This window comes from Hemiscyllium ocellatum, chromosome 12, assembly GCF_020745735.1.
Source record: "Hemiscyllium ocellatum isolate sHemOce1 chromosome 12, sHemOce1.pat.X.cur, whole genome shotgun sequence".
Lineage (NCBI taxonomy): Eukaryota > Metazoa > Chordata > Chondrichthyes > Orectolobiformes > Hemiscylliidae > Hemiscyllium > Hemiscyllium ocellatum.
The window spans coordinates 7,106,144-7,123,572 of record NC_083412.1 but is presented as its reverse complement, the minus strand read 5'-3'; the positions used below and the strand labels follow the sequence as shown (position 1 = coordinate 7,123,572).

At 43.5% G+C, this 17,429-nt stretch overlaps 1 protein-coding gene across 4 annotated transcripts in view; it reads left to right on the top strand.

Moving 5' to 3' along the window:
* The window catches only part of akap11 (A kinase (PRKA) anchor protein 11), a 103,538-nt gene that overhangs the window by 20,219 nt on the left and 65,890 nt on the right, over positions 1-17,429 (top strand). For 3 of the 4 annotated variants that reach the window (XM_060833279.1, XM_060833281.1, XM_060833278.1), the window contains exons 4-5: positions 6,350-6,406; positions 16,567-16,701. In XM_060833279.1, coding sequence (XP_060689262.1) covers positions 6,350-6,406; positions 16,567-16,701 — 192 coding nt within the window. The remainder of the gene's footprint in view (positions 1-6,349; positions 6,407-16,566; positions 16,702-17,429) is intronic. The other variant, XM_060833280.1, reaches the window with a different exon arrangement.

Here is a 17,429-nt window from a genome sequence, read left to right as displayed (position 1 = left end):
ATGTCCCCATGTGAACCTGGCTACTAAAGCAGTCTGCTTGTGTGAACCTGACTCCTAAAGTCTCCCTGTGATAATCCAGTTCCTAATGCAGTCTCCCCGCCTGATTCCGGTTGTGAGTGCGATCTCACTGAGTCAACATTATTCTCTTTTGGGAGACTGCTTTATAAAATTTGAATTGCTTATTCTTTGGGTAGTTTATTCAGCAACAGAAATATTAAATCCACAATATGTTCTGACACTACCATGTGCAGATGCACCAATTTTGAAAGGTTTAGTATGTTCAACATCTGATAAATAGTACAGCATTGCTGGAAGCAAATTAAGCATATGCAAGAGAATGGCAAGGAAGGAAATATACTCAAACTGTTGAAATTGGAACATGTGGGCGGCACGGTGGCACAGTGGTTAGCACTGTTGCCTCACAGCGCCTGTAGACCCGGGTTCAATTCCCGACTCAGGCGACTGACTGTGTGGAGTTTGCACGTTCTCCCCGTGTCTGCGTGGGTTTCCTCCGGGTGCTCCGGTTTCCTCCCACAGTCACAAAGATGTGCGGGTCAGGTGAATCGGCCAAGCTAAATTGCCAGTAGTGTTATGTAGGGGGTAAATGTGGGGGTGTAGGTGGGTTGCGCTTCGGCGGGTCAGTGTGGACTTGTTGGGCCGAAGGGCCTGTTTCCACACTGTAAGTCTAATCTAATCTAATCTAATTGTGGCCAGATGTCTGACCCAAGCAACTTATGTTAATGTTCATCTTAACTTGGTAGATATCCTACTCTGTGCTTGCTATTGCACCGTCTGTTTCTCCTACCTTGCTTCAACTATCTACCTGACTTGTCCTTAAATAGGTGACCTTCTATTTACTTCAGTTACTAACTCATTCTACAGCCTCGCAAATTTTCAGTAGAAGGGTTTCTCTTGCTTTCTGAATCTTTGATTTAATTTAGTTCGGTACACCTCAATCACTGTTTCTATCAACCCTCGTTCACCGCTTTATAATTTTTAAGTGCTTTGCAATCAAGCCATGATCCATTTTTTTCATCAAATACACCATATTGTTAGTGTCAGCTCTTCGTTGGAGAAATCTAAACTGATCAGACTGCATTGTGCTCTGCTTGAAGCCGAGGATGGCCTGGTGGTTCAGTGTTGCCTCACAGCAGCAGGGACCTGAGTTTCACACTTGGATGACTCTCAGGATTTACATGTATTTGGAAAAGCAAGGACTGATTAGTGATAGTCAGCAAGGCTTTGTGCATGGGAAATCATGTCTCACTAACTTGATGGAGATTTTTGAAGAAGTAACAAAGAGGATTGATGAGGGCAGAGCGGTGAATGTGATCAATGTAGACTTCTGTAAGGCGTTCAACAAGGTTCCTCATTGTGGACTGGTTAGCAAGGCTAGATCTCAAGGAATGTTGAGAGAACCAGCCATTTGGATACAGAACTGGCCCAAAGGTAGAAGACAGAGGGTATTGGTGTTTTTCAGACTGGAGGCCTGTGACCCAGTGTTGTTCCACAAGGATCAATGCTGAGTCCACTGCATTTTGTCATTTTATATAAATGATTTGGATGTGAACATTGGAGATATAGTTACTAAGTTTATAGATGACACCCAAATTGGAGGTGTAGCTGACAGTGAAGAAGGTAAACTCCGAGTATGACGGGATCTTGATCAGATGGGCCATTGGGCTGAGGAGTGGCAGATGGAGATTAATTTAATTAAATGCGAGGTGCTGCATTTTGGAATGGCAAATCAGAGCAGGACTTATGCACTTAATGGTAAAGTCTTAGGGAGCGTTACTGAACAAATAGACCTTGGAGTGCAGGTTCATAGTTCCTTGAAAGTGGAGTCACAGGTAGATAGGATAGTGAAGAAGGCATTTAGGATGCTTCCCTCTATTGGTCAGAGCATTGAGTATAGGAGTTGGGAGCTCATGTTGCAGCTGTACAGGACATCAGTTAGGCCACTTTGAAGTATCGTGTGCAATTCTGGTCGTCTTCCTATCAGAAGGATGTTGTGAAACTTGAAAGGGTTCAGAAAAGATTTACGGGGATATTGCCAGGGTTAAAGGGTTTTAGCTATACGGACAGACTGAATGGGCTAGTGCTATTTTCCCTGGAGCGTCGCAGACTGAGGGGTGACCTTATAGAGGTTTATAAAATAATGAGAGGCATGGATAGGATAAATAGACAAAATCTTTTCCCTGGGGTAGGGAAATCCAGAGCTAGAGGGTGTAGGTTTAGGGTGAGAGAGGAAAGACATAAAAGAGACCTAAGTGGCAACCTTTGCATGTAGAGGGTAGTGCGTGTATGGAATGAGCTGCCAGAGGAAGTGGTGGAGGTTAGTATGATTGCAGCACTTAAAAAGCATCTGGAATGAGTACATGAATAGGAAAGGTTTCGAGGGATATGGGCCAAATGGGACGTGGTTAAATTAGGATACCTGGTTGGCGTGGACGGGTTGGACCAAATTACATGTTTCTGTGCTGTACAGCTCTATGATTCTAACTGGCTGCATGGAGTTCGCACATTCTATCCGTATATACATGGGTTTCCTCTCTCAGTCTCCTGTGTGCTGGAACGGAGCAGGAGAATCCACGTTTTGGGCATTCCTGATGAAGGGCTTATGCCTGAAATGTCGATTCTCCTGCTCCTCGGATGCTGCCTGACCTGCTGTGCTTTTGCAGCACCACACTTTCGACTCTGATCTGCAGTCCTCCCTTTCTCCTAGATATTTCCTCTTATAGTCCAAAGATGTGCAGGCTAAGTGAATTAGTAACGGGAAATGCAAGATAATAGGGTAGCGGTTAGGCCTGGTGGGATGCTCTTCAGAGGCTTGATGTGGACTCGATGGGCTGAATGACCTGCTTCCACACTGTAGGGATTCCATAATTCTGTGTCTCTCCTTCCATTTGGTCTTGCCTTCATTGTTTTCCACAGCAAAACTGCCATGTTTGTTCAGACCACCTGAATGAACCTCAGACTTGCCTCTCTGCAGTGGTGGAATTTGAACCCTTGTTTCCAGAGCGCTATCCTGAGCCTCTGGATGACTAGCCCAGTGACTACGTCACTTCAACACTATCTCCTCAATGCATGGTTGAAAGCTCTGAGTATAACTTGAGTATTTTACTATGTCTGCCACAGCCTAATAATTTAAAGTTGTAATAGTTTGATGTATACGATTGTCAGAGAGAAATATAAATATAATGAAAAGCAGGTCTTCCTACAGCTCACTCCATTACAATTGGAAAGAATTGTAGCCCATTGTCAGGCTACAAGAAACCACACCATGGGACATTTCACTCTCATTTATTTGCAGTTAACAATATCAACAGCAGAGGCTGCTCAAGTCCATTGTTCTACATGAAACACAATTCATGGTTAGCCCAGCAGAATAAGGGAAGACTGAACTTGTGTTTTAATGTTAAGATGTTTCAAGTATTGAATTGCTTTTAAAGCATGTGTAAGGAAGAACAATAGCCACCCTGCGTACAGCAAGCTCTCAAATAGCAGCAGCATAATTAACCAGATAATCTGGTGGTATTGCTTGAGGAGTAGTCTTATCCAGGAGCCTGGAGAATTTACCTGTTCCATTTGGTAGAGTGCTGTGGGACTGCTTGCATTTGTTTGAACATGTTGACACTCATGAGCATACAGCAGTCCCTCAGGACTGACCCTTTGACAATGTAGCACTCCCTGAGATTGTGAGAGCGAGGAACGAGAGTCCCGTCAAGCTCATTTCACCATTCAGTAGGATCATGGCTGATCCAACATTCTTTATTAGAGTGGTGCTGGAAAAGCACAGCAGATCCGGCAGCATCCAAAGAATAGGGAAATCAACGTTTCAGGCATTCCTGATGAAGGGCTTTTGCCTGAAGCGTTGATTTTCCTGCTCCTCGGATACTGCCTGACATGCTGTGCTTTTCCAGTGCTATTTTAGTCATGACTCTAATCTCCAGCCTCTGCAGTACCCACCTCTGCCAACATTCTTTATGTCCACTTTCCTGCATTTTCCTTAATTTTTGATTCCCCTATTGATAATTAAGCAACATCAGCCTTAAATATACTCATGCCATGCTGGACATCTCTATGACTCTGTGCTCTGCCCCCACCCCCAACAGCGCTCTGTGACAAGGTGTTCCAAACCCTCTGAGAGAAAAAAATTCTCCCCATTTTAGTTTTACATGGGTACCCTTTTATTGTGACCCATTGCTTTCTGGTCTGAGTCTGGCACATGAGGGAAAATGTCCTCTCAGCATTCACCCTGTCATGCCTTTTAATAATCCTACATGTTTCTTCTGAACTCAGAGGTCAGGAGTCTACTCACTTAGGTGGAAGTGAGTACTGCAGTTGCTGGAGATTAAAGTCAAGATGAGTGTGGTGCTGGAAAAGCACAGCAAGCCAGGCAGCATCCAAGGAGCAGGAAAATCAACATTTCTGGCAAAAGCCTCCATCAGGAAGGGCTTATGCCCAAAACTTCGATTTTTCCTGCTCCTCTGATGCTGCCTGACCTGCACTTTTCCGGCACCACTCCACTCTTGACCTGGTTAGCCTTTGCACATAAGACAATCCCACCATACCGAGGATCATCCTTGTGAACCTTCTTTGACTTGCCTCCAATGAAATAATATATTTTTTAACTGAGAGGGCTGAAACTGTTCCAGATGTGATCTCATTAGCACCTTATACAGCTGCATTAAGACTTCCGTACTCCAATACTCCAATCACCTTGAATTAAGAGCGATTAATTTCCTGATTACCTGCTGTGCCTGTGTGTCAGTTTTGTGTTTCATGCACAAGTTCCCCCCACAATTCCCTTGTTTTTGCAGCTTTCTCCAGTTTTTCTCCATTTAAATAATACTTTCAACACCATGAGCCTTATCTGATAGCCCTTGACCTTTTGTAAGGTATCTTATCATATGCCTTCTGGCAGGCCAAATCCAACACACCTTCTGGTTCCCCTCTATCCACTCTGGTTAAGACTTCCTCAAAAATACTCCAATAAGTTGGACACAATTTCCCCTTCATAGAACCATACTGACTCTTTGATTAGATCATGATTTTCCACATGTTCTGCCATCACTCAATGATAGACTCCAAAGTTTTTCCAACAATAGGTGTTAAACTAATCAGCTTATAGTTAGCCACTTTCTGCCTCCCTTTTTGAATAGGGGTGCCACATTGGCAGTTTTCCAATCCTTTGGTACTTATCAAGAGTCATAGAGTCAAGAAACCGACCCTTCGGTCTAACCCGTCCATGCCGACCAGATGTCCCAACCCAATCTAGTCCCACCTGCCAGCACCTGGCCCATATTCCTCCAAACCCTTCCTATTCATATACCCATCCAAATGCCTCTTAAATGTTGCAATTGTACCAGCCTCCACCACTTCCTCTGGCAACTCATTCCTGAGAAGTTGAGCTTTTATTCCTTCGCAGCTATTCATTCTTTGGGAGGCGAACCTTTACCCGTTCCTTTGTTTGCCTAACTGTTGCCCCTCCTCCCCGTTCTTCCCCACTGCACCTGAAGCATGAACTCTGATTTCTCTCCATAGATGCTGTCAGACCTGCTGAGGTTTTTCCAGCAATTTCTATTTTAGTTTCAGATTTCCAGCATCCACAATACACTTTTTTTTTGTTGTTTTCTTTTCCATGTTCTTTATTACTATTGGAATATTCAAGGAATCTTCCACTGTAAAGACTGATGCAAAATATCTGTTTAACTCCTCTGTCAATTCCCTTGATATCCTTCCCAGATTCATTTTCTAAGGAGCTTATTATCAGTTTGACCTCTCTCTTCCTTACTATGTTTTTAAATAAGGTCTTTTTATCAGTCTTTATATTCCTTTCTAGTTTGCCCTCGTAGTTTATTTGCTCTGTCTTTATCATTTTCTTAGCCTCCTTTGCTGGACTCTGAATTTATCCCAGTCTTTCGGACAGTCACTGAGTTTTTCCTCCTCCCATATCTTTCAAGTTTATATTCTTATAAATTTATTTGGTTAACCATTGTTTCTTTATCTATCTCTTTCCCTGCTGAGGGCTGACACCCCCCCCCCCCCCCCAAACATGGTGCTGTTCTATCATTACTATGCTGAAATTTCCGTTGAATCCTTTGGTCTGAGTTCTGAAACCCCACTGTTAGGTGTTGATGCACCCCAACAATTGCTGGAGTTTCCTGGTCAGTGTGTGCAATTGTCACCTTTCAGCTGCAGTTTGCAACTTGGATGCTTATTACCCCCATCCACATCACTCAAGTTTATGGTTTTAAAAAAGACCAATGTACAAAATTGTATTATTCCTCAGATGTTGCCATACTGTGAAGCAGTCATTCAAATAACCTTTTCTGTGGTTCTATAGGTCACTTTCTTGGGGTTTTCCAGTTCAACTGAAGATGAAGATTTGGTTGACAAACAGGTATTGTCATTTTAGCCTGCAGAAAGATGGTCTGTGGCCAGTATTTAAATGTGCATTGCTTTGTGTTCCTTTAATAAGCAAAATGCTCTTGCCTTTTATTCTCAGTTTCTGATTAGTAACGTTAGATGGGCAGCATTATTTTTTTTTTGGTGTGCAATGCTGCACTTTATGAACTCCATTTGGTTTTTGGGTCTCACACAATTGGAGACACAGATGTGTGTTTGGAACTTCTTTCAATGATCGCAACAAATGAGAAAATTAGTACTTGTACAATTTCGAATTTCAAGGTATGCTTCACGTAGGAAGACTGTAGAGGTATATCCAGTTTCAGAGAAGGTTGACTAGATTGATATCTGGAATGAACAGGTTCTTTTATGTTGAAAGGTTGGAGAGACTGGGCTTCTTTCACTGAAATGGAGAAGAATGCGAATTGATTTGATTGAAGTGTGTAAGGTTCTAAATGGCCTTGACAAGGTGGATGAGAGTGCAGTGTTTCCTCTCATAGGTGAGTCCAGAGCTCGGACTGCTACCCTTGAAATGTTCCCAAATGTATTGGGTGATGGTGCATCTCTGGACAAGCAGCTCAATAGTTGTTTGCTAGATCAGCAAAGCCTCTGACAGTGCACCAGACCGTTAATGGAAAATCAAAATTCTCACAGTTGTGATTGACCCAGACCTGGACTGATCACTGTATAATTTGAAGTCAGCACCAGGCAGCAGTTATGAATCAGGGCTCAGCACTAGGAGGTCAGTGTATTGCAGAGACATCCATCAGACAGCAGCTGTACTGATGCTTTCATCGAGTAAGAATGTATGAAGCGATGGGATGGCACAGTGGCCCTGATGTTAGCACTGCTGCCTCACAGCGCCAGCGACCTGAGTCGACTGACTGTGTGGCATTTGCACATTCTCCCCATGTCTGCATGAGTTTCCTGCCACGATCCAAAGATGTGCAAGTTAGGTGAATTGGCCATGCTAAATTGCCCAGAGTGTTCAGGGAGGTGTAGCTTAAATGTGTATGGAAGTGGTGGAGTTTGGTACAATTACAAAGTTAGATAGTACCTGAATGGTATATGAATAGGAAGGGTTTCAAGGGAATGGACTAAATGCTAATAAATGGGACTAGATTAATTTAGGATATCTGGTCAGTGTGGGTGGGCTGCACCAAAGGGTCTGTTTCTGTGCTGTACAGCTTTATAACTTGAGGCTACAAGAGCAGGTCAGAGCCTAAGAATACTGCAACATGTAATTAACCTCCTGAATCCGTAAAGCTTGTCCACTCTTTACAAGGCAGGAGTCAGGAGAGTGATGGAATATTCCTCATTTACATGAATGAGAGCACCTCCAATAACACTCGAGGTACGTCACCAGCCAGGACAAAGTAGCCCACTTGATTGGTCATTCCCAGAATGTTAATAGTGAAAGATTCAGTGATAGTAATGCTGTTGAATGTCAAGGGTGCAAGATTCACTTAGGAGCCTCAAATAGTATTGAACATTGTGTGATCATCACCAAACATCTCAATTTCAGTGGTGGGAAAGTTGTTGATGAAGTAGCTAAAGATGGTTAAGCTAAGGACACTACCCTGAGTAACTCGTGCAGCGATGTCCTGGAGCTGAGATGATCTAGCTCCAGGTAGCAGAGAGTTTTCTCCCTGGTTTCCATTTCCTCTAGGTTTGTTAGGGCTGCCTATTGTCACACTCAGTCAGGTTTAGCCTTGATATCAAGGGCTCTCTCGCTTTCTCTATCTCTATCTCTATCTCTATCCACTATCCCCAGGTTTCAACTCTTTTGTCCATGTTGTAATGAGATCAGAAGTTGAGTGGCCCTGGTGGCGTGCATCAGATACGCGTTAGAAGGATAGAGCTAGCCAGAAGTAATTTTGTGAAGATCAATGATGTCAGCAATAGCTTAAAACGAGGAAAAGCCTTATGAGGGGTTTTTAGGATGCTCCATTCTATCCGCATTTCCATATGCTTCAGAATCTTGAATACAAGTCCAGACCTATGGAAGAATATTGGAACTGCAGACAATAAAATGTGTCAAAATTTCCACACAGACTCTGCAAAAATGAAGAGGGCCTTAAAATTGTCACAGCAAAAATAAAATGTTAGTACTTCAACTCAGAGCTGAAAAACTAGATTGTCTCGGGGCTACAAAAAGGTAGCAGGGCAAGGAGGGGTGGGTGTGGTTGGATGTTGCAGAACCATTGCAGATGAACCATCTTGTGCATCACAATCTTTAGACATCAGTAACCAAATGCTGTCTGAGCTCATCCTCTGATCTTATTTTCCACATATTGTGGTAACGAGATGTGATCTCATCTTCAAGAATGAAGATATTGAGTCATGTTTTTGCATTGATTGCCTTGAAATGTCTCAACTTGATCATTTAGAATGGTTTAATTGGCTTTTGTGTTCAAAGTTCCCCATGCTGTCTCTTTGTTAGGTCATTACAGCATAAAAATAACTAAAATGCTGAGTATGAAAGTGCACATCCCTGATGTTTCCAGATAATGAAATTAACGATGATGACTTATATTTGGACTTTAAGACACCAGACCTAGTTATCCAGTTCACAACTTGAATGTTGCTGAAAGAAAGAAGCTTTTTGTCATGTCAGATTATTTGACGTTCTTGTATTTTCTCTGGAGTGTCAGAAGAGTCCAGTTTATCCTATTGTTTGAACTGGAATCTCTTTATACTTAAGTATTCTGACAAGATGTGTATCTACAATGGAAGAGAGGTTTTGAACTAAGTAATGAGTATAAACAAACAAGTGAAGGGAAGGTGTTATTATTTAAACACGGCATGGAGCAGTTAGGGAATTGATAATCTAAATGTGGCAGATACATTGATGGTTGAGAGTGTGGTGCTGGAAAAGCACAGCCGGTCAGGCAGCATCCAAGAAGCAGGAGAATCGACATTTCAAGCATAAACCCTACATCAGAAATGAGGTTGTGGGCCGGGGGGGGTGTGTGTGTGAGATAAATGGGAAGGGGCTGGGGTTGTGGGAGAAAGGTAGATGAGAATGTGATAGGTAGATGAAGGTGAGGAGAGGAGAGCAGATAGATGGGAAAGGTGATCAGTCAAGAGGGTGGTGTAGAGTTGGAGGCTTGGGACTAAGATAATGAGCAGGGGTGATGAGAAATGAGGAAACTGGTGAAATCCACATTGATCCCATGTGTTTGCAGGATCCCAAGGCGGAATATGAGGTGTTCTTCCTGCGGGCATCAAGTGGTAAGGGTTTGGCGGTGGAGGAGGCGGTCCAGGACCTGCATGTCCTTGGTGGAGTGGGAGGGAGGAGGGGAAGTATTCAACACAGGGCAGTGGAATTGGTTGGTGCGGGTGTCTCAGATATTCTATGAAACATTTGGGAAGTTGGTGTCCTCTCTTCCCCATGTAGAGGAGACCACATCGGGTGCAATGGATACCGTAGATGACATTGGAGGTACAGGTAAATTTCTGTCGGATATGGAAGAATCATTTGGGGTCTTGGGTGAAAATAGTGCGGTGAGGGGTGGGGGGGGGGGTGCGGTCTTGGCACAGGCTTTGCACTTCCTGTGGTGGCAGGGGAAGGTGCTGGGAGTGGGGCCAGGGCTGGTGGGGGGAGGTGGATCTGATAAGGGAGTTGCTGGAACGCTGATCTAGGTGGGGAGGGAGATATATCACTGGTGGTACGGTCTGTTTCTAGGTGGTGGAAGTGGTGATGGATGATGCAATGTATACAGAGGTTGATGGGGTGGAAGTTGAGGACCAAGGGGCTTCTGTCCTTGTTGCATTGGGAGGGGTGGGGTTCAAGGGTAGAGGTGCAGGAAGTGCTGGAGGGCATCATCGACCACGTGGGAAGGGAAATTACGAAGAAGGATATCTGCCCTTATCGGCGTTCTGGAGAGACCGTTCCCTCAGCAACTCTCTCATCAGATCCACTCTTCCCCCTATCCATACCAGTATCACTCCCAGCATCTTCCGCTGCCATCATAGGAAGTGCAAAATCTGCCCGAGACCTCCCCACCTCCCCACCCCCCGCTATTTTCGTCCAAGGCCCCAAAGGGCCTTCCACATCCGCCAGAAATTTACCTGTGCGTCCACGAATGTCATCTACTGTATCTGTTGCACCCAATATGGGCTCCTCTACATGGGGGAGAGAGGACGCCAACTTCCCAAACGTTTCAGAACATCTGAAACACCCACACGGAACAACCCCACTGTCCTGTGGCTGAACACTTCAACTCCCCCTCCCACCCTGCCAAGGACACGCAGGTCCTAGGCCTCCTCCACCGTCAAACCCTTACCATGCGACGCCTGGAGGAAGAATGCCTCATTTTCCACGTTTGGGATCCTCCATCCACATGGGATCAATGTGGATTTCACTAATTTCCCCTCCCCCTACATTATCTCAGTCCCAAGCCTCCAACTCTGCACCACCCTCTTGACCTATCCATCACCTTTCCCATCTATCTGTTCCATCCTTCTCTCTGACCTATCACCTTCACCCCCACCTTCATCAACCTATCGCATTCTCAGCTATCTTCCCCCAATCCCACCCCCTTCTCCCATTTATCTCTCACTCCCTCCAGACCGCAAGCCTCATTTCTGATGAAGAGCTTATGCCCGAAACACCAACTCTCCTCCTCGGATGCTGCCTGACCTGCTGTACTTTTCCATCAGCACACTCTCGACTCTGATCTCTAGCTTCTGCAGTCCTCACTCCGGCCTAGATACAGTTGAAGCATCCCATCTTTCCAGAAGTGTGTAATAACATCTCTGAGCAGGTTGATTTTGAAAATTTCTAGACCTCTTGCCTCTGGTTCAAAAGTTTGTAGATACTTAAGAACATACTGAAGAGTGACACTTGTAGTGCAGTATTGCAAGGGAGGGATGCTCTATCGGTGGTGCTGCCTGTCAGACGAAACATTAAACGGAAGCCTTGACTGCCCCCTTGGGTCAATGTAAAATATTCTATGTAGGGTGGGGTAGGGCTCGTGTGGTGCAGTGGTAGTATCCCTACCTCTGGACTAAGAGGCCTGTGTTCCCATTCCAGCTGCTCCAGAGGTGTGTAGCATAACCAAGCATGACCAGACTTTCTGATGATAAAAAACAGCCAGTAGTCTGGGAGTACTTTGTGTTGCAAAAACTTCAAGTTGGACATTACTGCTTTCTCTCAGGCTTCCTGGTGTTGCTCCTGGATGTACCACCAGGCTGACGGATTTGTGTGACATAACTGTGAACTTCCAAGTCTCCTAGCGATTTCATTACCTCAGTGAAGGTTCTCCATAGGTATCCACAGAACCTGTACCTCCTGAGTCTAATCTCATTTTGTATCTGGCAGAAGTGTATCTAGATTCATTATCAGTCTGCATAGATCCTCTCTTTTGCTGCTTTGGGAGCTTTTTATGTGAACATTGCTTCCACACTTCCTTCATTACATAAGTGATGATGTTTTGAAAGTACCTCACTGTCTGAAGCATGTTTAAGCCTGAGGTCATAAACTATGCTGTTGAAATGTGTCTTTATAATTCTAATAAAAGATCAAGTTGAAACAACGACAAAAGGGAAAGTATGGGGAACTCATTTAAACATACAGAATCTTACAGGTTAGACGCAGGAAGGAAGTTTGCCCTGGGGCTGAGACAAGGTCTTAAACAGGGGACACAGTCTCAGAATAAAGGTGTCGGCCATTTAGAACAAAGATATGGAGGAATGTCTTCACTCAGAGGATTGTGGTAGGTCCACATTGACCATATTCAAGACCATGATTGATAGAATTCTAAATGTTAGCGTGGGATAGTGAGGCAGATGCGGTTGAAGTAGCCCATCCATCTTGATCTCTTTGAATGGCAGAGTGATCTTGATGGGCTGAAGTTCCAGCTCCTGCTATTTTTGTATGTCCTCGTGTGAAGTATAATCTTGGTAAAGAGTCTGGAGGTGATATTTTCCTTCAGTTGATAGCGCCGCAGTGGACAGTGGGTACATTAAACCCATTCTTGGAATGGTGACCACATCTGGATCATGCTGAGAGAAATATCTTAGATTTGAAGTGACTCTTGTCGAATGCTGCTGCTCAGGTCTCTGCAGAAGACAATACTTTTCATTATGATTATCACACAGTGAATGGTCACATTTTAGACATGATTGTGGCAAACTGTGCTATGCACAAAAGAACAAAGAACAGTAAAGCACAAGAACTGGCCCTTTGACCCAACAAGCCTGCAGTGACACATGACATCTTTCTAAACTAAGAATCTTTTCCTCGACATAGTATGTACCCCTATATTCCCTGCTTATTCATGTATCTGTCAAGAGGCATCTTAAGCATTGATGGCCTATTTGCTGTTTCCACCTCCTCTGGCAGCGCATTCCAACTACTTACCACCCTCTGTATTTTTAAAGAAAAATGCCTCTCACATCTCCTTTAAACTTTGCTGTTTTTACCTTAAACCTATGAATCCTAGCAATTGACATTTCTACCCTTGGAACCTCCAACAATCCATTCTAACCATGCACCTCATAATTTTGTAAACTTCTATCAGGTTTACGTATCAGGTACAGAAACGTCTTCAGTTTCCGATGTTCAAGTGGAAACAAACCAAGTTTGTCCAATCTCTTCTCATAGTTAATACCCTCCAAACTGGGTAGCATGCAGGTAAAATGTTTCTGTATCTTCTCTTAAACCCTCAACATCCTTCTCATGTGCTGACCAGAACTGTACACAATATTTTAAATGTGGCCTCAATAAAGTTCTATAGATCTGTAACACGACTTGCCAATTTTTATAATGTGTGATTCAAGCATGCCATTTTCCTCCTTGACCATCTTATCCACTTGCATTGCCATTTTCAGAGAACTGTGAACCTGTACACAGAAATCCCTCTGTCAGTGCTTCTAAGGGTTGTGCCATTTACTGTATATCTGCCATTTCTGCACCCAAGCCTCCAGCCTATTTATATCCTGCTGTGTCCTCTGGCAATCTTCCTCACTATCCACAGCTCCACCACCCTTTGTGTTGTCTGCAAACTTAGTCAGACCAGCTACATTCTCTTCCAAATCATTTATATAACAAGCAGTCAATAATCAAGCACTGAGACCCGTGGAACACTATAGAAAAATACTTTTTCTATACTACTTTGTCTACTGTGATCAAGCTAGTTCTGTATCCATCTTAACAGTTCACTGTATATCCCATGTGACTTCACCTTCTATATCAGCCTGCTGTGAGGGACCTTGTCAAAGATCTTGCTTAAGTCCGTGTAGACAACATCCATGCCTCTGCCCTGATCAATCATCTTCATCACTTCCTCAAAAAAACTAATCAAGTTTGTGATACAGAGCACGACACAGCTCAAGGCCATGCTGCCTATCACTAATAAGTCTGCTTTTTTTTTCCCAAATGTGAATAAATCCTGTTCCTAAGAATCTTCTCCAGTATATTCTGTACCACTGACATAAAGATCACCAGCCTGTAATTTCCTGTACTATCTCCATTGCCATTCTTAAAGAAATAGTTTTGCCTATTCTCTAATCAAGGAGTTGCACACTACAAAAATAAATCGTTCAGTCCTCACCAATTAGACACCCAAATCTGACCATTTGCTAGCATTTGGCCCATATCTCTCTCAACTCTTCCTATTCATAGACTCATGCTAATGCCTCTTAAATGTTGTAATTGTCCCCGCCTTCTCCACTTCCTGTGGCAGCTCGTTCCATATGTGCACCACCATCTGTGTGAAAAAGTTGTCCCTTAGGTCCCTTTTAAATCTTTCTCCTCTCCCCTTAAACCTATGCTCTCTAGGTTTACCTCTCCCACTCTAGGAAAGAGACTTTGGCTAATTAGCCTATCCATTACCCCTCATGAGTTTTTGTAAACCTCTATCGCTCCAGGGGGCAAATCCCTAGCTAATTCAGTCTGTCCCTATAATTCAAACCCAGTCCCAGGAACGCCATTGTAAATCTTTTCTGCATTCTCTCTGGTTTAACAGCATCCCTTTTCTCGAGGATGACCAGAATTGTGCACATTATTCAAAAAGTGGCCTCTCAAGATATCCTGTATAGCTGCAATATGATGTCCGATCTCCTGTACTCAGTGCTCCGACCGAAGAAAGCCAAATGCCTTCTTCACATCCTGTCTACCTACAACTTCATTTACAGCTGAACCCCTCGGTCTCTTTGCTTGGCAATGCTCTCCAGGGCCCTCCCATTAAATGTAGAAGTCTTGCCCTGGCTTGTCTTACCAAAATGCAACATTTTACATTTATCTAAATTAATCTCCAAATCCTCTGCGACCTCCTCTGTGGCTAAAGAGGACACACAGATTTTGTGCAAGGCCTCAGAATCCTGGTATAGATCTCATCAGGTCCCAGGGACTTGTTTACCGTAATGCTTTACAAAGCACCCAACCCCACCATAGTTTTCTTTTTATATTGACATGCCCTTAAAATATCTATATTTTAGACTCTTTAGACTCACCATCTATCATGGCCTCCTTCTTTGTGAATTCCGATGCAAGTTATTCATTAAGGCCCTCACTCCTCCTCCAGCTCTATGCATAAATTTTTGCCTTTATCCTTTAGTGGACCTACCCTTTCCCTAGCAAAACCTTAAGATTTTCCTTAATCCTGTTTGCGAAGATCATTTCTTGGCCTCTTTTAGCCCTCCTAACTCCTTATTCAAGTTCATTCGTGCTTTCTCTTGAGGGCTCTTTCTGTCTTCAGTTTCCTAACCTTACACGTGTCTCCTTTTTCTTTCTGACTAAGCTCACAGTTTCTCATGGCATCCCAAAATTCCTAAATCTTGCCATCCTTATCCTTCACTTTCACATGAACGTGCTGGTTTCTGAACTCTAATCAACTGGCTTTTATTATCCTCAAACAGCCATCACTAATCTACATTCCCCTTCCTGCCTAATGTTGCGGTAGTTATGCTTTCCTCCTCAGTTTAGTACTTCTACCTGAGGACTAAAACTTACAGAATCATGATCACTGTTCCCAAAAGGCTTCCCCACTGAAACTTTGATCACCTGACCAGACTCCGTCCCGAATGCCAGGTGTAATATTGACATTTTTTTTCAAGAAACCGTCCTGAACACACCTAACAATCACCAACCCCCCCCCCACCCCCACCCAAAACCCAGCTGCTGATGCTAAGGGAGTCTCAGTTAATGTTTGGGAAGTTAAAATCTCCCACCACAACAACCATGTTGCTTTCACATTTTTTCCATAATTTGCCAACATACCTATTCCTCAATTTCCCACTGACAGTTTTGGAGGTCTATACCACAACGCCATCAATAAAGTGATTGCACCCTTCCAATTTCAGAACTCTACCCATTTAGCCTTGCTGGATGAGCCCTCCAAGGTGTCTGCCATCAGTGCGTCTATGATATTCTCTCTAATCTCTGATGCAACTCCCCACCTCTTTTACATCTATATCACCTGCAACATTTAAACCCTGGAAAATTAAGCTTCTAGTCTTGTGTTCCTCTCAACCAAGTGTCGGTAAAACCTACAATATCATAATTTTATGTGCTAACCCAGGTTCTAAGTTCATCTGCCTTACCTGCCATACATCTTGCATTAAAACAGACATACCGCCAGTCTTACCTTTTCAGTAACCTCCCCTTTACCTGTTCTCCTCTCAGCGCTACTGGCTTTCGTCTCAGACCCTTCCTCCATTATTTCACTTGCTGACCAACTGCTTTGGTTCCCACATCCCTGCCACACTCATTTAAACCCTCTCTGATATTTTAGCAAACCTCCCTGACAGAATATTGGTGCCTCTCCAGGTTGAGTGCAACTAATTTAGTTTAGGAGTTAAACTGATTAAGAGGAATGTTAGCACCCTGGTCTGAACTCTTGAGTATTGTAAACCTAGGTTGGCAACTGAATGGAAACGGTGTTTCTGGAATTTTTCTGGTGTGGGAGCCGGTAGGGTAGAGCACCATGGCACATGTGCGTAACTAGCATTGTTCAAAATTTCCCTCCAATGTTTGTATATGGACTACTGATATTGTGCAGAAAAGTCATTCGAGGAAGTGTGTAGGATGTACAGCAGTGGACAGTCTCACTTTCCGTTCTTCAGTGTGTGTAATTTGTTTTTGACCTACTTCAAACCCACATTGGTTGGTGTGACGAACTCTCTGCAACTTTCGATTCCCTTGCACAGGCCCTGGCTGCTATTGATCCGGAGCTATCTGGTTTGCTGAATTCATTACAGCTCCACAAGCTGAAGAACACTGAAATCGCTCTTTTGACAGGTTTGAAGAAACACTCCAGGACAAGGGAGAACACTGTTAGCCAGGTAATAACTACAACACAACCTCTGGGGTGAAACTGGGATTTCAGTTATCCTGTACACTGCTATATAGAATGTTTGTCAGGCCAGTCCAAGCTCTGCTGTCTCCAGTTTGTGGTACATCATCATAATTAAAATTTCAGAGCCACTCCAATTAACGCAAATAAATCTTTGACATCAGATATTCATTAAAGGTAGCGTATGGAGAACAGTTATTTCCAGTTTTATTTTGAATGTATGAAGGTTAACGTTACACAGTCTACTTTAAACTCCATGTAAGCACATGGATAACAAGGCACATCACTAACACAGTGACCAGAAAGCTGCAAGACTTGTTGCATGGGTAAAGTAGCATTTACTTGAAAGTTTATTATTGATGTTGTATCTATTCATCCATTTTCTAAACAAATTTCATCAAGAATTTTATGAAATTGCTTCCTAGGTTATAAATTTGTTGTTGTTTGTTTTCCTGCACAGGTTCCCTGTGTGGAATCAGTGTTTCTCTGCTGTACCTGCCACGTGACAATATATTTTTCAGTCCTAACTTTACTGTGGGGGAAAGTCTTCTGCCCTCATACTTCATTCACCCCTCACTTTGTATACACACTGATGATGCTACTCCCTACAGGCAGATGCCTGTGACAAACTGGAGAGTTGTACACATTATGATTAGGATGTCACACACACCCTGAGATGTTGACATTCTTCTTTATTGCTGCTTGTTAACCTTGGTC